We start from the raw sequence: 23,943 nt of genomic DNA on the forward strand, positions 1-23,943 counted from the left end.
AAAAAAAAAAAAAAAAAAGGAAAAGGAACAAGTCTGACAGCCAGCCCCAGTTGTCTCTCTCACCTGCTAACACATACGAAGTTGCCAGCGCTCGCGCGTGTGTATGTGTTAACAGGTAATGTTGAGGACAGGTTGGCATACCTATACCTCTCTGCTGGCAGGGTTGTGTTTCGTCTTCTACGTTGCGGCGCACCTGTATGCCGAGTGTGTGATGTGTGTCTAGACACCGTTAGTCGTAAGTCGGAAGGCGAATGGAAAAGAATCGCATTTGCCACTCAGTCGTTGGCTATCGTTAGTAGAGTTCACTGGTCAAGGTTTGTGACTGTGTTTCTTTTTCTTTCAACAATAGTTGAAATAGCTTTCCTGTGGTGCCCACCTGCCTGATCTTCGTATTTGCCCAGTCATCTGCTTTGGAATTAGTTGTATACTTAGTCGAAGAATCAGTAGGGATGTGGTGACCTCATCCCATCCTTGATTGGGTATTGTGATTTTGTGATAGCTTGCATCCAGTGGTGGTGACTTCAACGAGTGGGCAGGTTGCTAACCATTAAATTGGGGTGACACACAGACAAGAAATGGCCACCCTGCAGTACCACCAGCAACAGCAACATCAACGATTCTACAACACTCTTGGAGGACAGTCTTCTTCAGGGAACAGGCCATCAACAATGCAGCGCAGGAAGAACCAGGGACAGGAAGATGGCCCAACCCCCATTTGCCGTTGTAGAGTGCTTTACCTGGGCTCAGCTGTTCCTCAAGTCACAAAAGATGGCCTCCAAGGCATTCAAGTAAATATCACTATGTTATTCCTCTTTCTCTTTTCTGCAGGTGTTTGATAGACATAATGATTCTGGTGAATAACAATCACAACAATAATAACTTGTGGTGTTCATTTGGCCCAAAATTGCAGGAGCCCTTAAGGGAACTTTATCCTGAGGGTGGAGCTATGGGCGCAAAAGGAATTGACTCTTGGCTGTCGGTATGGAGCAACGGGTTGTTGCTGGAGAATGTGGACGAAAACCATCAGCGCGTGACGCGGTTCTTTCCCATCGACTCCCTGCATTATTGTGCAGCCGTCCGCTACGTTTTAGTCCCGTCTACCTCTCCGTCAGCAGCCGGTGGGGGAACTGGTGGTGGTGGTGGTGGCAGTGCAGCGGGATCGGAATTGGGCGTCGGAAGAATGGCTCGTTTCCTGCCGCTCGACTCTCCATTCGCCAGGCACCCCAACATTCATCATCCACCCTTGTTTGCTTGCATAATGCGACGTACGACGGGCATCAAGGTGCTGGAATGTCACGTCTTTATTTGCAAACGAGAAACGGCCGCCAACGCGCTGGTCCGATGTTGTTTTCACGCCTACGCCGACTCGACTTACGCCCACCACCTGGAAGAGGAAGAACAACAGGGACAACAACAAGGCAAAAATGCGTCTAAAGGCACAAGACCGGGTACTGGACGGCCCAGCAATGGTTCGGCGGTCGTCGTCAGCGCAGAATCTGACACGACCCTCAACTCTATTGAAAAGGTCGAAACATGGAAACTCTACCAACAACAACAGCAACAACAGTTATCTAACGGCCAGTCGCCTAAAGTGGCGCCAGAAGAGACGGCCAGAGAGGGCAGCACCAGTAGCCACGGAATGGGCAGCGCATCCGTTTCGATGTTGATTCTCGATCACGGCTCGGCTGAAGAAGACAATGCCTCTTCTATCGTTACCGGAGATCAAAACCATAAGATTTGGTTGCCATCGACCGGCAACTCGGCTGGAGTTCCCCGCCGACTGGCCGCTTCCGGTCCAGTTGCGCCTGTGGCAGATATGTACGGCGGTGGCAACCAAGCGACTAATACGATGAGAAGCGTCCGCTCTTCCACGTCTTCCATGATGCCCAATACGCTACAGACGAGGTCATCCCGTCCCCGACAGATTTTAGCTCCTTTTGCCGCTCCACCACCACCGCCTCCCCTGGTGCAGCCGACCGGTTTGGACGAGCCGGACAGCAAGTTGTTGGCTAAGAAAATGCGAAAGAAACGGATTGGAGGGCGTTTAGGTGGAAGCGATGTTGACGACATGTCCTCCGTAGCAACTGGCCCCATCAATGGCGGTCGACGAAGTTCACACAGCGTTTTCAACTTCCCAATTCATCGTGGGGGAGGAGGAGGAGGAGGAGGTCACCCTGGTATGCCGCCACCTCCGGGCTATCCCATGAGTTACCCGTTTTTTCCTGGCCAACGCCAACCGCCGCCACCACCGCCACACGGAGCTTATCTCGTTCCCATGCCTATCCCATTGCCCGCGCACATTTCCACCAACGGGAAAAAGTCAAAAGGTTTAAAATTCGGCACTTTTAGCGCCCGTGGCGTCGGCAAGAAAATGAAAACGAAAAATCTGCAACATCCGCCCGGAAGCATGATGTTTCTTCCACCCCATCATCTTGGCCAAACTCCCGGACCGCCCGTTATGGCTCCGCCACCCATGGCGTTGGGTTTGCCTGTGCCAATGATGGCTCCACCGCTGTCGATGCGACGGGGCTCGATGATGACGACATCGGCCGAAGAACCCATTTACATGCCGAGTCAGGTCCGTCCTCTCAGTCCCATCGCGTCCTACGCTCCAGCTCATTTCCCGCACGAAGCTTATCTAATGCAGCAGCACTACACGACGTTGGTTCCGCAACCGAAAGGCTCTCAGCAGACGACGCTCACGAAACTGAAGAAAAAGGACAAGATGAAGAAGAAGATGCAACAACAGCAGCAAATGCAGCCACTTCATCCATTGCAAATGGATCCAGCCCAGTTGAGCGCCATGGACGGAATGAGTTTGCATGGCGAAGAAGTGTCTTTGAATAGCCAGTCGGGCGGTGGAGGCATTTACCGCAAAGGGCATTTGAACGAAAGAGCCTTTTCATATTCAATCCGACAGGAGCATCGATCACGTTCTTATAGCTCTCTGGCTGGCCTGGGAGTTGGAGGAGGAAGTTCGGGTGGCGGTGCGGCTACCTATCCGTCTGGACCCGAAGATTTGCGTGCCCATGACAAGAAGGAGCGCGAGTTGATTCAAATGGTTCACGATCTAGATCTGTCGGGCGATGACCTGGAGCGGTCCGAAGTGCCGCTGGCCATGTATCCACATCACCATCGGCAGCAGCCTCGTTAAAACATCGTTTTTTCTCTTCCATTTCGCATGGGTACGTACATATTATGTCATTTAAATAGACATACTAATATTACTACTTTCCTTTAAGACCATGTCTGGTTGATTTCATTACCCCTCGCATTTCTACATTTTTCTTTTGGTGTTAACTGTTATTTTCAATATGTTTGCCACGTTGGTTACTTTTGACTGTTTTTCTTTTTAAGTTGGTGTAGTTGCGTGGTCATAACGGAATTGACTATAAGGAACAGATGCCAGTGCGGACAACCGCGTATACGAATGGAGGAACGGAGCAATTCCTATATTATTAGTATTATTATTTGGTTTTCTTCTTCATTTTTACAAGGCGAAATGGATAAAACGAGGAGGTGGGTTCGAAGGGTAGCAGTAGTCGTAAGAAGTGTAATAGCTTCCGCTGGCCAACAACAACAAAATATCCGTTATCTTTTTAGGTTGCTGTTTGTTCTTCTCTTTCTCTTTTTTCCCCATTGATTCAATCGCTTCGGTCAGGTCTAACAAACAAACAAAAAAACTTGTATTCGAAGTAGGCTATTTAGTTTTTTTAGTCGGTCGTCCTATTTCCCCCCCGATGGCGCCTTGTTTGGCGAGTTGCCTTTTTCTTTCGAGAATTTCTTATATGAGACGAGGTCAGTTCACGTAAGAACATATTTTGACACATTCATGTTGCCCTGTCATGTGCAGAGACGACACGAAAGAAAACCGGTTGCGATTTCTTTCTGTGTCCTTAGACAAACTAAAAATGGCGTGCAACATTTATGCTATTCTATTTTCTTCAGTTGTAGCCCAGAAAAAAAAAAAAAAAAAAGGAATACGGATAGGAATGAACCGGGAGCTAGATAAAGTACAATGGCCGCCCGGAATGTATATATTAGCTGGACAATGGCCTTTGCCATTGGTGTGTATCTGTATCCCGTACATGGGACGTGAGCTGCCTTGCCGCTGCGTGTTCTCGTTCCAGTTTAATAATTTCAATTTTTTGTTTCTTTACTTTTTTTTTTTTTTCATTTCAAATCATTAGCGCGTATCCATCTCGTGTCAAGTAAAACACCGTATCACACGTTCCAAATATCGCACCTGTGCGAAGTAGATGATGGCGGTTCGTTCTTCCCATCTTGTCAGCCAAGCTCGATGATAGCTGTTCGATCATTATGGGAGTCATTATAATTGCATCCAGCCCGTCGGAACGAGACTGTTCTTAAATCCGTTTTTTTTCTTCAATCAGCAGCTAGGATATTTCATGTAGACGAAAAACTAGGAAAAGTCTACCGTGGATGTACAAATTTTTTATTTTTTCTCGCAATCAACTTAGACGTTGATGTCTTACTTTCTGTGTTATCGTCCGGAATGACGGAAACGAAAACAGTAAGAAATTCACGATGGATGGCAGAGAAAGAGGAGAGATTGTAAAAAAAAAAAGAAAGAAAAGAGAAAAAATTGAACTATTCGGACCGGACGCCTCCCTCTTGTTAGTTGGTCGATGTAGTGGAATGGCAGTAGTGATGTGGTTATCCCAAACCGGTTTTCCCGATTTTTCTCGCAGAGACCGGGAGTTTGGTCGAAGGTTTGTCGAAGCGGGTCATGAAAACACGATCTTCTATAGGAGAAAGACGAGGCAAACGGGGATAGCGATAGTATTGCGCCACTTGTAATATCTGAGGGATTTCAACAACAGCAAAAAACAAAGAGCAAAAGGAGAGCGCGCGTGATCCCTGTTATTTTTCTGGCTGTTTTCTCCCGTTAGTTCTCGTTGGGACTCTTTTCTCAATTCATCGCCATACGTCATTTGACATCTAGTGTGACTGCAATGACCTATATGAGAAACAATGTCTTAATTTCAATCTTGTTTTGTATATCTTCATTTTCTAATTTTTGGGTTTCTGGTTTATTACAGGAATGAAAACGACGCGAATGACATTTGACCAGTCGACCCGCCCGTCTTTTCTTCAATTTTCATTGCTGACAACGGATCAAAAACCGAAAATATAAAATGAAAAAAAACCTAACACGACAAAAGATGATGGCCCCATTTTTGGCCTAACGTAATCAAGTAAAATTATTTCTATATTCCGTCCTCTTTTAATATCTATTTCAATCTTTTCTAGTATTAACTTTTTGATAATGCTACTGATATATGAATTTAAAAACTATTAATAATCTATTCATAGTTTTAGAATGTGTCCAGGTCACTATTTCATAGATGCTCAATGACGGTTGTCTCTTTGTCCTTCCCTTCATTTTAATCTCTTAATCTTTTAAATACTAAGGATATAAAAGAATGTCCCATTTGATTGTTGATTTCTTCATGGCACGGATTGGTTTTGGTCCAATTGGTTCAAATCCAGTCGATTGCTTTTCCCTCTGTTTCCTGAATGAAGAGTGTGTGACTGTGCCATTTTCTGTGGTGGGAATCAATTGATGCAAATGGGAAGAAAATCTGAATGACAGTCATGTGACCTGATTAGTATCAACATTGCTTCTCATTTTTCCCCCCCTTCATCATCCTGTGTAATTTGTAGACCAATCATTTTAATTAAAAGTCTCATTGTCTAGGGTTTCTATTGAATAAAGGGTGGTTTGGGTTGCAGGTAAATTAGAGCATGAAAGTGATGCAGACGGTTCAAAATTCTGAATGATGCAATTGACTTTGGATGAGAGAAAATTGTTAAACATACAATACACGTCATGAATATTCGGTCAAAGCAACGTACTCAACATCCCGTCTCATTTTTCAACTGTTACATGTAGATAAATGGTCTATTGTAATCTCCAGACATGATGTGAATTGACATCAGCGGGGATACGAAGAATTCGCCGAACCAAAACCGAGACCGAGACCCCTCTGAGTATGTGTTGTCGCTCTGGCAACCTGATATTGTTGATCCAGTGATGCGAAAAGCTCTTGCTGCTTCTTCAATACATCAGTTGCAGATTCGGGTTGTCGATCATCAACTGCCCGTGACGGACCAGCAGCTGCTGGTTACCGTGAATGCAAACAAGTAGAAAAAATAGTTCAAATTCCTTTTGTTCACATTTTTCATTGCGTTTTTTTTTCTTTTACCTCCGTCTGATGAATCGTTTTTTATGCCCATGAGCCGTTTAAACTTAGCAGTCATTTTGCCATCTTGATCTTGCGTGAAGGCCGTTGCCTCCCAAATTTTAGCGGTTGATGTAGCGGGTGGCTCATTTTTCTCCTGTAAATTTTAGGAGGAAATATAAGCAACAAAGAAAACTGGAAAAAAAAAATTAAATTAAACACACCTTGTTTGCCCACAACAGTTTCCGCTTTTGTATTTGCTGAGCGTATTTCATGGGATTCACCGCTGCTGGATTGTAAAAGGAAGGCAACGTCACGCCAGTAACTTGTTGCGCCTCAGCTACTCTGCTTTGCAGTACTTGTTGGGCTGCAGCCTGAACAGCTGATGACACTGCTGACGATGATCCAGCAGCAGATGAGGTAAATTGAGAAGTTTGTTTCATCGGTGACAAGTTCGTCACCGAAGGATGTTTACTTTCGGACGAAGGCATAGCTAAACTTGCAGCAACATTGGTCACATCCAATCCCATGCGTGCTATCGTAGCTAGAAAGGTAAAAGAATGGTGTAACATTATGGTGCTGAATACCCGAGAATGTTCCTACCAGCTTTCTTTTCCCGTCTTTCTTGGCTACGAGTTCGACGAGAAGATTTTCGATCTTTTCTGTTCAAACTTGAAGAACGAGATCTGGATCGAGACTTAGACCGACATCGCTTTTTCCTGTGAGAGAAAGGTATGCATCAAAATAAAAATGATAACCCAAAGAATTTGAATACTTATTGAAACAAATGTTTACCTTTCATCACGGTGGTGTTCCTTACGCTCTTTGGATCTAGACCGCTTCCTGCTGTGACTGTTTCTGTCCCTACTTCTGTTCCTGCTTCTGCTTTGTTTTCTATGCTTGTGATGCCGATCAATGTCTTTGTGTTTTGAACTAGAGCTACTACTCTTGTGGACCTAGGTAATGATATGTGGCAGATGTGGCTTTTGGCGAACAAAAATTAGATCCACAATGCATTTCAAGTAAATACAATTATTGGGATTTCCATTTATATTTATTTACAAGATAAATAGCATTTTTTTTCCATTTTTTTTCTATTTAATTAATAAACGACGTCTATCTGGTAGAAAAGAGAAGTTAATGTGCATTTTAACTAACCTCGTTGGAGTGCCCAGATTTTGAAGATCTGGATTCTTTGTCGAAAGAGGTTTCTTTTGTCCTCTTAGAAGCGTCGTTAGGCAGAGGCTTCGTTTCGGTCCCTTTATGGCTCACCTGCGTTCCACAAACCCGGAGAAAAGTTCGACTTTGTAAAGAAAGGTAAAACAAATTTTACGTTGAATGACTTACGGAAAAAGAACTCGAATTGTTGGGGCTCTCATTACTTTCTCTATCGCTATCGACGCCATAATCTACTAGCCCCGCCATTTTGTAGGGTAACAAATTCACTAACGGGTAAACAGAAGAATTTCCAAATTTGTCTGCTACAGTTGCCACCTAGCAGCAAACGCTGACAATTTTCCCGATTTCGACAGCGAACAATTTTTCATGAGTGAATTTCAAGAGATGTCGTTTTTTGCAGATTTTGATAAAAGTCGGCCCCTGCCAAAAAGTGCAGTTTTCGCACCAACTTGATGACGCTGATTTCGATTAAATGATTGGTTTTCTTTTAAAATCAGCTGCTTTTAAAATCAAATCAAACAAATTGCTGTTATCGTCCCAACTTTAGTTTTAGCAGAGTCATAGAACCCTGGTTGGTTCAGGCTGAGAGGAATTCCTATACCGCGTTTCGTTGGTCTGAATGTCTAAAATTTCGACTGTTTTGGGGCGGAGCAAAGTGGTGGAAACTAGAATCAGAGTCATCTATCGAGAGAAACTGAATTATTCAACGGCCATTTCAGTGTTTCTATTCGAGCTTCAAATTTTCTGGTATCGTCTACTCTGTTCGTTTCCTTTATCACTGTTGTGATTGGCTGTTGAAGTTTTCAAACGTATTTCCTGATTGGTGCACTTATCACACACCCGCTGGAGGCTCTGACTGCTATTTCCGAAATTAGGCACAACGACAGACGATTCCCCCCATGTCGTGAACCAACCAGGGTTCTATGACTCTGGTTTTAGTTTTTTCCGTTTAGTTCATAATTGATTATCATTCAATTCTGAATCGATATCATGTATTTTAAGCAAAATTTGAAATTTGGTCAAAAATGAAAAAGTGGGAAGGGTATAGCCTTCCCACTTTTGTCAAAATCTTCAAATAACGACATCTCTTGGAATTCCACAAGAATCACTCGTCATAATCAAAATTGAACGCTGATTTCAATTAAGTGATTGGTTTTCTTATTAAATCAGCTGATTTTAAAATAAAATTAAACAAATTGCTGTTATCGTCCCAACTTTAGTTTTAGTTTTTTACCTTTAGTTCATAAAATATAGAGCCAATTGAAAAATAAACTTGATTTCCGTGATTATCATTCAATTCTGAATCGAAATCATGTATTTTAAGCAAAATTTGAAATTTGGTCAAAAATGAAAAAGTGGGAAGGGTATAGCCTTCCCACTTTTGTCAAAATCTTCAAATAACGACATCTCTTGGAATTCCACAAGAATCACTCGTCATAATCAAAATTGAACGCTGATTTCAATTAAGTGATTGGTTTTCTTATTAAATCAGCTGATTTTAAAATAAAATTAAACAAATTGCTGTATTCGTCCCAACTTTAGTTTTAGTTTTTTACCTTTAGTTCATAAAATATAGAGCCAATTGAAAAATAAACTTGATTTCCGTGATTATCATTCAATTCTGAATCGAAATCATGTATTTTAAGCAAAATTTGAAATTTGGTCAAAAATGAAAAAGTGGGAAGGGTATAGCCTTCCCACTTTTGTCAAAATCTTCAAATAACGACATCTCTTGGAATTCCACAAGAATCACTCGTCATAATCCAAATTGAACGCTGATTTCAATTAAGTGATTGGTTTTCTTATTAAATCAGCTGATTTTAAAATAAAATTAAACAAATTGCTGTTATCGTCCCAACTTTAGTTTTACTTTTTTACCTTTAGTTCATAAAATATAGAGCCAATTGAAAAATAAACTTGATTTCCGTGATTATCATTCAATTCTGAATCGAAATCATGTATTTTAAGCAAAATTTGAAATTTGGTCAAAAATGAAAAAGTGGGAAGGGTATAGCCTTCCCACTTTTGTCAAAATCTTCAAATAACGACATCTCTTGGAATTCCACAAGAATCACTCGTCATAATCAAAATTGAACGCTGATTTCAATTAAGTGATTGGTTTTCTTATTAAATCAGCTGATTTTAAAATAAAATTAAACAAATTGCTGTTATCGTCCCAACTTTAGTTTTAGTTTTTTACCTTTAGTTCATAAAATATAGAGCCAATTGAAAAATAAACTTGATTTCCGTGATTATCATTCAATTCTGAATCGAAATCATGTATTTTAAGCAAAATTTGAAATTTGGTCAAAAATGAAAAAGTGGGAAGGGTATAGCCTTCCCACTTTTGTCAAAATCTTCAAATAACGACATCTCTTGGAATTCCACAAGAATCACTCGTCATAATCAAAATTGAACGCTGATTTCAATTAAGTGATTGGTTTTCTTATTAAATCAGCTGATTTTAAAATAAAATTAAACAAATTGCTGTTATCGTCCCAACTTTAGTTTTAGTTTTTTACCTTTAGTTCATAAAATATAGAGCCAATTGAAAAATAAACTTGATTTCCGTGATTATCATTCAATTCTGAATCGAAATCATGTATTTTAAGCAAAATTTGAAATTTGGTCAAAAATGAAAAAGTGGGAAGGGTATAGCCTTCCCACTTTTGTCAAAATCTTCAAATAACGACATCTCTTGGAATTCCACAAGAATCACTCGTCATAATCAAAATTGAACGCTGATTTCAATTAAGTGATTGGTTTTCTTATTAAATCAGCTGATTTTAAAATAAAATTAAACAAATTGCTGTTATCGTCCCAACTTTAGTTTTAGTTTTTTACCTTTAGTTCATAAAATATAGAGCCAATTCAAAAATAAACTTGATTTCCGTGATTATCATTCAATTCTGAATCGAAATCATGTATTTTAAGCAAAATTTGAAATTTGGTCAAAAATGAAAAAGTGGGAAGGGTATAGCCTTCCCACTTTTGTCAAAATCTTCAAATAACGACATCTCTTGGAATTCCACAAGAATCACTCGTCATAATCAAAATTGAACGCTGATTTCAATTAAGTGATTGGTTTTCTTATTAAATCAGCTGATTTTAAAATAAAATTAAACAAATTGCTGTTATCGTCCCAACTTTAGTTTTAGTTTTTTACCTTTAGTTCATAAAATATAGAGCCAATTGAAACATAAACTTGATTTCCGTGATTATCATTCAATTCTGAATCGAAATCATGTATTTTAAGCAAAATTTGAAATTTGGTCAAAAATGAAAAAGTGGGAAGGGTATAGCCTTCCCACTTTTGTCAAAATCTTCAAATAACGACATCTCTTGGAATTCCACAAGAATCACTCGTCATAATCAAAATTGAACGCTGATTTCAATTAAGTGATTGGTTTTCTTATTAAATCAGCTGATTTTAAAATAAAATTAAACAAATTGCTGTTATCGTCCCAACTTTAGTTTTAGTTTTTTACCTTTAGTTCATAAAATATAGAGCCAATTGAAAAATAAACTTGATTTCCGTGATTATCATTCAATTCTGAATCGAAATCATGTATTTTAAGCAAAATTTGAAATTTGGTCAAAAATGAAAAAGTGGGAAGGGTATAGCCTTCCCACTTTTGTCAAAATCTTCAAATAACGACATCTCTTGGAATTCCACAAGAATCACTCGTCATAATCAAAATTGAACGCTGATTTCAATTAAGTGATTGGTTTTCTTATTAAATCAGCTGATTTTAAAATAAAATTAAACAAATTGCTGTTATCGTCCCAACTTTAGTTTTAGTTTTTTACCTTTAGTTCATAAAATATAGAGCCAATTGAAAAATAAACTTGATTTCCGTGATTATCATTCAATTCTGAATCGAAATCATGTATTTTAAGCAAAATTTGAAATTTGGTCAAAAATGAAAAAGTGGGAAGGGTATAGCCTTCCCACTTTTGTCAAAATCTTCAAATAACGACATCTCTTGGAATTCCACAAGAATCACTCGTCATAATCAAAATTGAACGCTGATTTCAATTAAGTGATTGGTTTTCTTATTAAATCAGCTGATTTTAAAATAAAATTAAACAAATTGCTGTTATCGTCCCAATTTTAGTTTTAGTTTTTTACCTTTAGTTCATAAAATATAGAGCCAATTCAAAAATAAACTTGATTTCCGTGATTATCATTCAATTCTGAATCGAAATCATGTATTTTAAGCAAAATTTGAAATTTGGTCAAAAATGAAAAAGTGGGAAGGGTATAGCCTTCCCACTTTTGTCAAAATCTTCAAATAACGACATCTCTTGGAATTCCACAAGAATCACTCGTCATAATCAAAATTGAACGCTGATTTCAATTAAGTGATTGGTTTTCTTATTAAATCAGCTGATTTTAAAATAAAATTAAACAAATTGCTGTTATCGTCCCAACTTTAGTTTTAGTTTTTTACCTTTAGTTCATAAAATATAGAGCCAATTGAAAAATAAACTTGATTTCCGTGATTATCATTCAATTCTGAATCGAAATCATGTATTTTAAGCAAAATTTGAAATTTGGTCAAAAATGAAAAAGTGGGAAGGGTATAGCCTTCCCACTTTTGTCAAAATCTTCAAATAACGACATCTCTTGGAATTCCACAAAAATCACTCGTCATAATCAAAATTGAACGCTGATTTCTATTAAGTGATTGGTTTTCTTATTAAATCAGCTGATTTTAAAATAAAATTAAACAAATTGCTGTTATCGTCCCAACTTTAGTTTTAGTTTTTACCTTTAGTTCATAAAATATAGAGCCAATTGAAAAATAAACTTGATTTCCGTGATTATCATTCAATTCTGAATCGAAATCATGTATTTTAAGCAAAATTTGAAATTTGGTCAAAAATGAAAAAGTGGGAAGGGTATAGCCTTCCCACTTTTGTCAAAATCTTCAAATAACGACATCTCTTGGAATTCCACAAGAATCACTCGTCATAATCAAAATTGAATGCTGATTTCAATTAAGTGATTGGTTTTCTTATTAAATCAGCTGATTTTAAAATAAAATTAAACAAATTGCTGTTATCGTCCCAACTTTAGTTTTAGTTTTTTACCTTTAGTTCATAAAATATAGAGCCAATTGAAAAATAAACTTGATTTCCGTGATTATCATTCAATTCTGAATCGAAATCATGTATTTTAAGCAAAATTTGAAATTTGGTCAAAAATGAAAAAGTGGGAAGGGTATAGCCTTCCCACTTTTGTCAAAATCTTCAAATAACGACATCTCTTGGAATTCCACAAGAATCACTCGTCATAATCAAAATTGAACGCTGATTTCAATTAAGTGATTGGTTTTCTTATTAAATCAGCTGATTTTAAAATAAAATTAAACAAATTGCTGTTATCGTCCCAACTTTAGTTTTAGTTTTTTACCTTTAGTTCATAAAATATAGAGCCAATTGAAAAATAAACTTGATTTCCGTGATTATCATTCAATTCTGAATCGAAATCATGTATTTTAAGCAAAATTTGAAATTTGGTCAAAAATGAAAAAGTGGGAAGGGTATAGCCTTCCCACTTTTGTCAAAATCTTCAAATAACGACATCTCTTGGAATTCCACAAGAATCACTCGTCATAATCAAAATTGAACGCTGATTTCAATTAAGTGATTGGTTTTCTTATTAAATCAGCTGATTTTAAAATAAAATTAAACAAATTGCTGTTATCGTCCCAACTTTAGTTTTAGTTTTTTACCTTTAGTTCATAAAATATAGAGCCAATTGAAAAATAAACTTGATTTCCGTGATTATCATTCAATTCTGAATCGAAATCATGTATTTTAAGCAAAATTTGAAATTTGGTCAAAAATGAAAAAGTGGGAAGGGTATAGCCTTCCCACTTTTGTCAAAATCTTCAAATAACGACATCTCTTGGAATTCCACAAGAATCACTCGTAATAATCAAAATTGAACGCTGATTTCAATTAAGTGATTGGTTTTCTTATTAAATCAGCTGATTTTAAAATAAAATTTAACAAATTGCTGTTATCGTCCCAACTTTAGTTTTAGTTTTTTACCTTTAGTTCATAAAATATAGAGCCAATTGAAAAATAAACTTGATTTCCGTGATTATCTTTCAATTCTGAATCGAAATCATGTATTTTAAGCAAAATTTGAAATTTGGTCAAAAATGAAAAAGTGGGAAGGGTATAGCCTTCCCACTTTTGTCAAAATCTTCAAATAACGACATCTCTTGGAATTCCACAAGAATCACTCGTCATAATCAAAATTGAACGCTGATTTCAATTAAGTGATTGGTTTTCTTATTAAATCAGCTGATTTTAAAATAAAATTAAACAAATTGCTGTTATCGTCCCAACTTTAGTTTTAGTTTTTTACCTTTAGTTCATAAAATATAGGGCCAATTGAAAAATAAACTTGATTTCCGTGATTATCATTCAATTCTGAATCGAAATCATGTATTTTAAGCAAAATTTGAAATTTGGTCAAAAATGAAAAAGTGGGAAGGGTATAGCCTTCCCACTTTTGTCAAAATCTTCAAATAACGACATCTCTTGGAATTCCACAAGAATCACTCGTCATAATCAAAATTGAACGCTGATTTCAATTAAGTGATTGGTTTTCTTATTAAATCAGCTGATTTTAAAATAAAATTAAACAAATTGCTGTTATCGTCCCAACTTTAGTTTTAGTTTTTTACCTTTAGTTCATAAAATATAGAGCCAATTGAAAAATAAACTTGATTTCCGTGATTATCTTTCAATTCTGAATCGAAATCATGTATTTTAAGCAAAATTTGAAATTTGGTCAAAAATGAAAAAGTGGGAAGGGCCTTCCCACTTTTGTCAAAATCTTCAAATAACGACATCTCTTGGAATTCCACAAGAATCACTCGTCATAATCAAAATTGAACGCTGATTTCAATTAAGTGATTGGTTTTCTTATTAAATCAGCTGATTTTAAAATAAAATTAAACAAATTGCTGTTATCGTCCCAACTTTAGTTTTAGTTTTTTACCTTTAGTTCATAAAATATAGAGCCAATTGAAAAATAAACTTGATTTCCGTGATTATCATTCAATTCTGAATCGAAATCATGTATTTTAAGCAAAATTTGAAATTTGGTCAAAAATGAAAAAGTGGGAAGGGTATAGCCTTCCCACTTTTGTCAAAATCTTCAAATAACGACATCTCTTGGAATTCCACAAGAATCACTCGTCATAATCAAAATTGAACGCTGATTTCAATTAAGTGATTGGTTTTCTTATTAAATCAGCTGATTTTAAAATAAAATTAAACAAATTGCTGTTATTGTCCCAACTTTAGTTTTAGTTTTTTACCTTTAGTTCATAAAATATAGAGCCAATTGAAAAATAAACTTGATTTCCGTGATTATCTTTCAATTCTGAATCGAAATCATGTATTTTAAGCAAAATTTGAAATTTGGTCAAAAATGAAAAAGTGGGAAGGGTATAGCCTTCCCACTTTTGTCAAAATCTTCAAATAACGACATCTCTTGGAATTCCACAAAAATCACTCGTCATAATCAAAATTGAACGCTGATTTCTATTAAGTGATTGGTTTTCTTATTAAATCAGCTGATTTTAAAATAAAATTAAACAAATTGCTGTTATCGTCCCAACTTTAGTTTTAGTTTTTTACCTTTAGTTCATAAAATATAGAGCCAATTGAAAAATAAACTTGATTTCCGTGATTATCATTCAATTCTGAATCGAAATCATGTATTTTAAGCAAAATTTGAAATTTGGTCAAAAATGAAAAAGTGGGAAGGGTATAGCCTTCCCACTTTTGTCAAAATCTTCAAATAACGACATCTCTTGGAATTCCACAAGAATCACTCGTCATAATCAAAATTGAATGCTGATTTCAATTAAGTGATTGGTTTTCTTATTAAATCAGCTGATTTTAAAATAAAATTAAACAAATTGCTGTTATCGTCCCAACTTTAGTTTTAGTTTTTTACCTTTAGTTCATAAAATATAGAGCCAATTGAAAAATAAACTTGATTTCCGTGATTATCATTCAATTCTGAATCGAAATCATGTATTTTAAGCAAAATTTGAAATTTGGTCAAAAATGAAAAAGTGGGAAGGGTATAGCCTTCCCACTTTTGTCAAAATCTTCAAATAACGACATCTCTTGGAATTCCACAAGAATCACTCGTCATAATCAAAATTGAACGCTGATTTCAATTAAGTGATTGGTTTTCTTATTAAATCAGCTGATTTTAAAATAAAATTAAACAAATTGCTGTTATCGTCCCAACTTTAGTTTTAGTTTTTTACCTTTAGTTCATAAAATATAGAGCCAATTGAAAAATAAACTTGATTTCCGTGATTATCATTCAATTCTGAATCGAAATCATGTATTTTAAGCAAAATTTGAAATTTGGTCAAAAATGAAAAAGTGGGAAGGGTATAGCCTTCCCACTTTTGTCAAAATCTTCAAATAACGACATCTCTTGGAATTCCACAAGAATCACTCGTCATAATCAAAATTGAACGCTGATTTCAATTAAGTGATTGGTTTTCTTATTAAATCAGCTGATTTTAAAATAAAATTAAACAAATTGCTGTTATCGTCCCAACTTTAGTTTTAGTTTTTTACCTTTAGTTCATAAAATATAGAGCCAATTGAAAAATAAACTTGATTTCCGTGATTATCATTCAATTCTGAATCGAAATCATGTATTTTAAGCAAAATTTGAAATTTGGTCAAAAATGAAAAAGTGGGAAGGGTATAGCCTTCCCACTTTTGTCAAAATCTTCAAATAACGACATCTCTTGGAATTCCACAAGAATCACTCGTCATAATCAAAATTGAACGCTGATTTCAATTAAGTGATTGGTTTTCTTATTAAATCAGCTGATTTTAAAATAAAATTAAACAAATTGCTGTTATTGTCCCAACTTTAGTTTTAGTTTTTTACCTTTAGTTCATAAAATATAGAGCCAATTGAAAAATAAACTTGATTTCCGTGATTATCTTTCAATTCTGAATCGAAATCATGTATTTTAAGCAAAATTTGAAATTTGGTCAAAAATGAAAAAATGGGAAGGGTATAGCCTTCCCACTTTTGTCAAAATCTTCAAATAACGACATCTCTTGGAATTCCACAAGAATCACTCGTCATAATCAAAATTGAACGCTGATTTCAATTAAGTGATTGGTTTTCTTATTAAATCAGCTGATTTTAAAATAAAATTAAACAAATTGCTGTTATCGTCCCAACTTTAGTTTTAGTTTTTTACCTTTAGTTCATAAAATATAGGGCCAATTGAAAAATAAACTTGATTTCCGTGATTATCATTCAATTCTGAATCGAAATCATGTATTTTAAGCAAAATTTGAAATTTGGTCAAAAATGAAAAAGTGGGAAGGGTATAGCCTTCCCACTTTTGTCAAAATCTTCAAATAACGACATCTCTTGGAATTCCACAAGAATCACTCGTCATAATCAAAATTGAACGCTGATTTCAATTAAGTGATTGGTTTTCTTATTAAATCAGCTGATTTTAAAATAAAATTAAACAAATTTCTGTTATCGTCCCAACTTTAGTTTTAGTTTTTTACCTTTAGTTCATAAAATATAGAGCCAATTGAAAAATAAACTTGATTTCCGTGATTATCATTCAATTCTGAATCGAAATCATGTATTTTAAACAAAATTTGAAATTTGGTCAAAAATGAAAAAGTGGGAAGGGTATAGCCTTCCCACTTTTGTCAAAATCTTCAAATAACGACATCTCTTGGAATTCCACAAGAATCACTCGTCATAATCAAAATTGAACGCTGATTTCAATTAAGTGATTGGTTTTCTTATTAAATCAGCTGATTTTAAAATAAAATTAAACAAATTTCTGTTATCGTCCCAACTTTAGTTTTAGTTTTTTACCTTTAGTTCATAAAATATAGAGCCAATTGAAAAATAAACTTGATTTCCGTGATTATCATTCAATTCTGAATCGAAATCATGTATTTTAAACAAAATTTGAAATTTGGTCAAAAATGAAAAAGTGGGAAGGGTATAGCCTTCCCACTTTTGTCAAAATCTTCAAATAACGACATCTCTTGGAATTCCACAAGAATCACTCGTCATAATCAAAATTGAACGCTGATTTCAATTAAGTGATTGGTTTTCTTATTAAATCAGCTGATTTTAAAATAAAATTAAACAAATTGCTGTTATCGTCCCAACTTTAGTTTTAGTTTTTTACCTTTAGTTCATAAAATATAGAGCCAATTGAAAAATAAACTTGATTTCCGTGATTATCATTCAATTCTGAATCGAAATCATGTATTTTAAGCAAAATTTGAAATTTGGTCAAAAATGAAAAAGTGGGAAGGGTATAGCCTTCCCACTTTTGTCAAAATCTTCAAATAACGACATCTCTTGGAATTCCACAAGAATCACTCGTCATAATCAAAATTGAACGCTGATTTCAATTAAGTGATTGGTTTTCTTATTAAATCAGCTGATTTTAAAATAAAATTTAACAAATTGCTGTTATCGTCCCAACTTTAGTTTTTTACCTTTAGTTCATAAAATATAGAGCCAATTGAAAAATAAACTTGATTTCCGTGATTATCATTCAATTCTGAATCGAAATCATGTATTGTAAGCAAAATTTGAAATTTGGTAAAAAATGAAAAAGTGGGAAGGGTATAGCTTTCCCACTTTTGTCAAAATCTTCAAATAACGACATCTCTCGGAATTCCACAAGAATCACTCGTCATAATCAAAATTGAACGCTGATTTCAGTTAAGTGATTGGTTTTCTTATTAAATCAGCTGATTTTAAAATAAAATTAAATAAATTGCTGTTATCGTCCCAACTTTAGTTTTAGTTTTTTACCTTTAGTTCATAAAATATAGGGCCAATTGAAAAATAAACTTGATCCGTGATTCCGTGATTATCATCCGTGATTATCATTCAATTTTGAATCGAAATCATGTATTTAAAGCAAAATTTGGAATTTGGTCAAAAATGAAAAAGTGGGAAGGGTAGCCTAGATTTTTTGTTTCAATTGCCCCACGTTTCAATTGGCCCCACTCTCCCCTATTTACTTGATATTTAGTGAAAACCTGCATACGAAATATGACAGTACTTTTAAAAACAATGTTTCGGGTTTTACTCTTATCTGGCTGGATGCAGCTAGACTGCGCAAGGCTCTTTCAGTGGTACGTTCAACTTCTAAAAAATCATGTTCCTTTCACTCAGAGGTATGAATATTGCCAACGCTATTTATCTACATAACCAACCTATTAAGGAGTGTACCACACTATCAAACACATGTTTAAAAGTTACTTTCAAAAATGAAATAATAATTGTTTGAAATCCAATGAGAACCGATAATTCAACTCCTCCTCTAGTGGGTGGGGTTTCTTAAAGGTTTGAATCGTTACCGCTAGATTATTTTCAGCAAAAAAAAAATGACCTTATCCGAGAGGTAATTTGGCGTTCCGTAAATTTAGCGTTCCGTAGCGCGCCGGTAAGCCAAAGAGACTTAGTTGGCAAAAACATAAAAAAAAGGCCTGAATCGGATCGGAAGGATTGGTCCGATTCCTAATAGTTTTCATTCTCGAATTTGTGTTGATTCGACGAAGCCTTGCCACCGTTGCAGACGAACACTTCACACTTTGTAAACACTTCACGATCCAAAATCTGAATTTAAATGATTTATACCTTTGTCCTTTCGTCGTTTGGCAATCCTCCATCAATATTTTATGATATTGCTATCGGGGCGTTTCCAAAGTCCGAAGTATGAACATTTTTGGGTTCACCTTGGTGTTATACTAGCATTCATATAGAAGAGACTAGCCGTGCAGTGTAACATTTTGAACTGTACATAAGAGGCCAAAAATGTGTATCTTGTTTGTTTATGTAAATCCAAAGCCAGAACCTGGTGGTTACAAAATAATTCTAGCAAGTAATCGGGACGAATCGCTGTCTAGGCCTGCTCTACCTGCACATGAATGGTTGCCAAACCATGGTGGAGTATATGGAGGTAAGTTTACAAACAGCAGCCTACCAAACTTCATTTACCAACAAGATCATAATTTTCTTCTTTAGGAATTGATATGCAACCTGGTAAGGAAGGTGGAACTTGGCTAGCTATGAACAAGCATGGAAGAATAAGTGTCCTTTTGAATGTTGGCCAAAGTGACAGCGAAACTGCTGTTATTACTGACCCATCTTCTGGAAGAGGTTTTTATGCAGTTGAATGGGTCACAAATATGAAAAAGGATATGCAAGGAATATTCAATATTGTTAAAGAGAAACATGGAAACCGTGAACAGACCTTTAGGCTTGTTGCATTTGATACAAAGTAGAATATTTAGCCTGAAGGTACAATTTAAGTTGTTTTGGCTATTATAGTTTATATTGTTATTATAGTGGGGAACCTAAAGTAGGAACGCTTACCTACGCGGGTAGTAAGCATGATGGATTTCTTGAGGAATTTCTGCCTCCTGGAGTGCATGCTTTGGGAAATAATACCCCTGACATTACTTGGAATAAGATAGTCAATGGGAAAAAGGAATTTGAGTCCATCATTAAAAACACTTTTTCTTGGAACAACAGACAAGACCTTTTAGACTCCCTTATTATGCTGTTGGGAAGCAGGGAAAAGTAAGTAAGCCCTTATTTCCTACAACTATGGAATCATGTTAAAATTGATTACCTTTGATAGACATTGGCCAGATCCTGGGATTGTACAACAGATGAAAGGTTCAGATTTGGTTATGCAAGGCCTAAGTGCAATATTTGTGGACATCTCTAGGGTTTATGGGACCAGGTAAAAACTGCAAAATGAAGAGATAGTAATGTTCTCATCCCTTTAATTCTGATTTCACTAGAACACAAACTGTGATTTTAATCAGTTATGAGAACGAGGCACTATTTTACGAAAGAACAATGGAAGGTGCTTCGGGTGATCAACCAGTTGCGTGGATTGAAAGCCACCATGCATTTAATTTAGAAACAGAGTAAGATTTCATAATGATGTTTACCAACAGGATAGAGACTCGACTTGACTTGATGTTTACCAAGAGGAATAAACCGTTAAATGTGCCTCTTGATTCTGCGTTAGGATGATGATTATTTTTTATTTATTTTCCTTTCTTACTTCAGTGATTGTTCAATTGGTGATCTATCCGGGAAAAGCGACCAGTTTATTGTAAGCTTGCTCGAGATTTTGACTTAGAGATCGACATTTTTTAGATCGGCGCCGGATGTTGAAGGCATGCCTACATCATCTGGCGGAATAAAACGGCCTATCGGCTGTACAGCTTCCTAAGAAAAAATAGTGGTCCATTTGAATGAATGCAATAAACTACTTCAGATCAATTATCCATTAGCCGATTTCAGTTCCCATTCACTACTCTGATATCGACTGTACATACCCTCATTTGTCTGAGCTTCAGCATTTCTTGTCTCAACTTGTTCAAAATGGCATAATTCGGCGCATTGACGGCTGCTTTGCTCTGGAGTAAAGTGATCTGCTGTTCTTCTTGCTTCTTCTCTTTGACCGTTTTGAGCGAATGCGAACCGTAGAGGCGCAGCAGTGAACCCCAACTGGAGATGTGTGGATGCAGCGCCTATTTCGATTAAACAGAATTTAGGTCATAAATCTGTGACCACTTAAATTGGCAGTCGTTATCTACTCACTTGGAGAATAGCCTGGGCTGCCCTCTGTTTACCATCTCTTTTATTCTTGCATGGTACTTGAACAGTGTGCTTTCCAACCGTCATAATTACTTCGTTCTTCTGATGTTTGAGGGTTTTCAGTTCGTACTTTACGTTTTTATCGCCTAAACCAAAGTTTCTACGAAATTCACGGGTTAAAAAGTTTCAATAAGTTCGGCAAAAAATGTTCGAATATTACCTTTGAAGACATGTGAGCAGTATGGCATATGGAGAGGGTTCGCTTGTTTTGGCACACAATTCGGCAACGCGAGGATCCTCGATTCGAATTTCGTTGAAAAACTGCTTTACAAAATAACTGTTAACCTGCCAGTTGATAGATAAACTGTACATTAAGGTGGAACATACGGATAGGTCTAGGTCAGATTGATGATTTGGTCCCTTGTGTCCCGGTTCAGCTTCGTCCAATATCTTTTCCTTCATTTGCGGAATGAGAACTTCTAGCGTTGCCTTTGCTGCTTCGGCCTTGGCAGCCTTCTTGCTCGAGCCAACTCCCGTGCCATACTGCATACCATTAATTAACACTGTTGCGCTGTACGGTGTAGCTGCATTCTCTAAAGAGAAACGCTAACGTTGTTAAAACAAAAAAGATCCTTTTAATATTTTCTAATCGTACCGATTTCTTTAAACGTATAAGCAGGTTGTTTCTTTAGCGCATGTTGAACGTATTCATGGAGAATGCAAACGTAGCTCTTTCCTGCGGGATTCATAATCCATTCACGTCGCGATCCCCTTTGCAATTAACAGTACAAAAAAATAATAATAATAAAAGTATAAATTAATGTTAAAAAAATAATAATTTTTAAAATATTTTAAGGTTACCGAATACGGGGTTCCTGAATTACACTTACCCATTGGTTCCCCCAGCCGCACTTTGACCCTCTGTCTGGGAGGTAGGGTCACTGTGGGTAGTAGGGATGGAATGTCCGATTGGGAAAGTTATTAGCTTGGTTCCTTTAGGCAAAGTTGGCCGGCCAAGTTCAGCCGTTTTCAAAAGTTTGACATCCTCATCCTCATCCGCACTATAATTTGTGCCAGTTACGGATCTCCTGTCTTCATTCAAGGCAATATTCGTAACTGGGTAAACTTGTCGTTGCTTTCGCAGCTTGGTATGCTTTCGTCTAGCTGCCCATGTTCTAATTGGATTTGTATTGACGCGTAGCATATTAATTATTCGGCTCACTGATATACGCCTTCGAGGAGAAGTAAAGGTACTCACTTGAATCGCATGAGACGGACGGTCTTGAAATCGAACCGCTTACAGCAGTACTCGCGCAGTTGAACTCCATTGAGTGAATGTGCTGCTTGGTTTTCTTGAACTGATTCGATGCGAGCACAGGGAATCTCGGGAACCATAGGTGTGGCCCCGTCTTCTGTTGTGTTAGCTGAGGCCTTTGATAACTCTTCTGCTTTCTTTTCCTCTTTCTCCTTGGCTCTTTGGTAATGAAGGCAGGGTACTGCGCTGATTGGCACTGCGTGTTTCTACAGGTGAAAACACGATAGTCATAATTGGTGATTGACTAATGGTGGACAAATGTGAAATTACCCTGGCACTTCCAGGTCCGAGGAAATAGGGCTTAGCGAGCGTGCAAACCCGTGTTGGCTTGTGTAGGTAGATGGGCATTCCACTGTTATGCGTCACTTGCACCCAGTTCTCGGGCAAAACTTCAAAATGGTTTTTACCCTTTTCTGCATCATCAATCTATTAGTTCTATTTTTCAATTATTTTGATATTGGTATTACCCTCAAGAACAATTTTTTCCTTCTCCTCGTATGCCAAGCTTGCATCACCATTGGCTGATGGTTTGGAAGTACCATCTGCCTTTTTGAATTTCTTTCTGCTTTTCATTTCCTCTGGCAAACCTTGAGATCAGATTGGTTAAGGACAAAGAAACATGGCACAAAATTCAGCATATCCAGATACCTTCCTCTAGCATAGCATCTATTTCTTCATCTTGAATATCATAATCTTCTTCACTGTCTCCTTCATTAGAACTACTAAAATCTGTCTCTGAATTTTCCTTGCACTCATCATCATCGTTTGCATTTGTTTCAACAATTTCATCCAATACATGAAACTCTCGCATATTACTAAAATCTTTGTAAAGCCCATCTCCATCAGGGTCTTCTGGATCGACATCATGAAGCAACTGTGAATCACTCAAAGAAATTTTCATACTCTCCATTTCAAATGTTGTTGCATACAGCAGAAGACTTATATGATAAAATTTGAGGCTGTAAACCACAGCAAAATTGGAACAGTCTTACAAGTAAAAAAAATTACAAAGTATAAGTAGAAGAATGGGCATCTACATCATAGGCCTTGTCTTCTGAGGAAATCAACATCGGCCACACGTGAACAGCATGGCCGGGAAGACTTTTCTCAAACTTGGCAAGGCAATGATATAGCGCTTTCGTATATCGAAATGATGTGAGAAGATGAAAGCCGTAACAATGTGATTCAAATTACCAACTAAAGTTTAATAACACTGGCAACAGAGAAGAACTTCAGGAAAGACAATTAACCAGGTCTTACTAAAATGGCCAATGGGAATGCGAAATCAACTGTAATATCCGAAAATGTGTTATGGAATAATTGATGTAGCAGCCGAATTTGCTAGCTAACTGTTATGCTTATGCCCAACTGCCCATGTTTGAAGAACGCCATCTGGAAGTGAAATCGTTTACCGATAAATTGATTAATTAATATAACTGTGTCAAAACCTTTGATATTTTTTTTCCTGTGGTTGAAATGTAAAATTCAAAATACAATTCTTTTCTTGGTTGAACAATAGTTTTTAAAAATATGTTTTTTGCTGGTGCATG

The 23,943-nt window shown here is 36.5% G+C and overlaps 4 protein-coding genes across 6 annotated transcripts; 2 read left to right on the top strand and 2 right to left on the bottom strand.

Annotated features, from left to right (window-relative positions):
* The first annotated feature begins 66 nt into the window (after positions 1 to 66).
* LOC116923643 (atrophin-1) lies at positions 67 to 5,161 on the top strand. Its single transcript, XM_032930132.2, has 4 exons — positions 67 to 314; positions 500 to 788; positions 911 to 3,185; positions 5,064 to 5,161. The coding sequence occupies exons 2-3, from the start codon at positions 576 to 578 to the stop codon at positions 3,152 to 3,154; spliced, it is 2,457 nt and encodes an 818-aa protein (XP_032786023.2). The 5' UTR covers positions 67 to 314; positions 500 to 575; the 3' UTR covers positions 3,155 to 3,185; positions 5,064 to 5,161.
* Positions 5,162 to 5,711: 550 nt separating this feature from the next.
* On the bottom strand, positions 5,712 to 7,744 carry LOC116923652 (arginine/serine-rich coiled-coil protein 2). 2 transcript variants are annotated; one of them, XM_032930147.2, is made up of 7 exons: positions 7,554 to 7,744; positions 7,365 to 7,478; positions 7,002 to 7,162; positions 6,810 to 6,925; positions 6,431 to 6,750; positions 6,231 to 6,363; positions 5,712 to 6,142 (listed from the first exon to the last, which is right to left on the bottom strand). In XM_032930147.2, the coding sequence occupies exons 1-7, from the start codon at positions 7,629 to 7,631 to the stop codon at positions 5,961 to 5,963; spliced, it is 1,104 nt and encodes a 367-aa protein (XP_032786038.2). In that variant the 5' UTR covers positions 7,632 to 7,744; the 3' UTR covers positions 5,712 to 5,960. The 2 variants fall into 2 exon arrangements, with proteins under 2 accessions (XP_032786038.2, XP_032786037.2); XM_032930146.2 differs by having other exon boundaries at positions 5,712 to 6,145; positions 7,554 to 7,737.
* Positions 7,745 to 18,883: 11,139 nt separating this feature from the next.
* Positions 18,884 to 20,763, top strand: LOC116923656 (transport and Golgi organization protein 2). Its single transcript, XM_032930156.2, has 6 exons — positions 18,884 to 19,420; positions 19,486 to 19,741; positions 19,810 to 20,043; positions 20,105 to 20,209; positions 20,271 to 20,399; positions 20,545 to 20,763. The coding sequence occupies exons 1-6, from the start codon at positions 19,276 to 19,278 to the stop codon at positions 20,615 to 20,617; spliced, it is 942 nt and encodes a 313-aa protein (XP_032786047.2). The 5' UTR covers positions 18,884 to 19,275; the 3' UTR covers positions 20,618 to 20,763.
* Positions 20,236 to 23,755, bottom strand: LOC116923645 (microprocessor complex subunit DGCR8). Of its 2 annotated transcripts, none has more exons than XM_045173823.1 (11): positions 23,042 to 23,755; positions 22,861 to 22,980; positions 22,664 to 22,806; positions 22,337 to 22,599; positions 21,969 to 22,253; positions 21,734 to 21,849; positions 21,466 to 21,671; positions 21,299 to 21,402; positions 21,082 to 21,238; positions 20,817 to 21,011; positions 20,236 to 20,706 (listed from the first exon to the last, which is right to left on the bottom strand). In XM_045173823.1, exons 1-11 carry the CDS (start codon positions 23,301 to 23,303, stop codon positions 20,614 to 20,616), a joined length of 1,944 nt encoding a protein of 647 aa, XP_045029758.1. In that variant the 5' UTR covers positions 23,304 to 23,755; the 3' UTR covers positions 20,236 to 20,613. The 2 variants fall into 2 exon arrangements, with proteins under 2 accessions (XP_045029758.1, XP_032786026.2); XM_032930135.2 differs by having other exon boundaries at positions 21,299 to 21,399; positions 23,042 to 23,754.
* Positions 23,756 to 23,943: the final 188 nt, after the last annotated feature.

This window comes from Daphnia magna, linkage group LG5 (assembly GCF_020631705.1).
Source record: "Daphnia magna isolate NIES linkage group LG5, ASM2063170v1.1, whole genome shotgun sequence".
In the NCBI taxonomy this organism is placed as follows: Eukaryota; Metazoa; Arthropoda; class Branchiopoda; order Diplostraca; family Daphniidae; genus Daphnia; species Daphnia magna.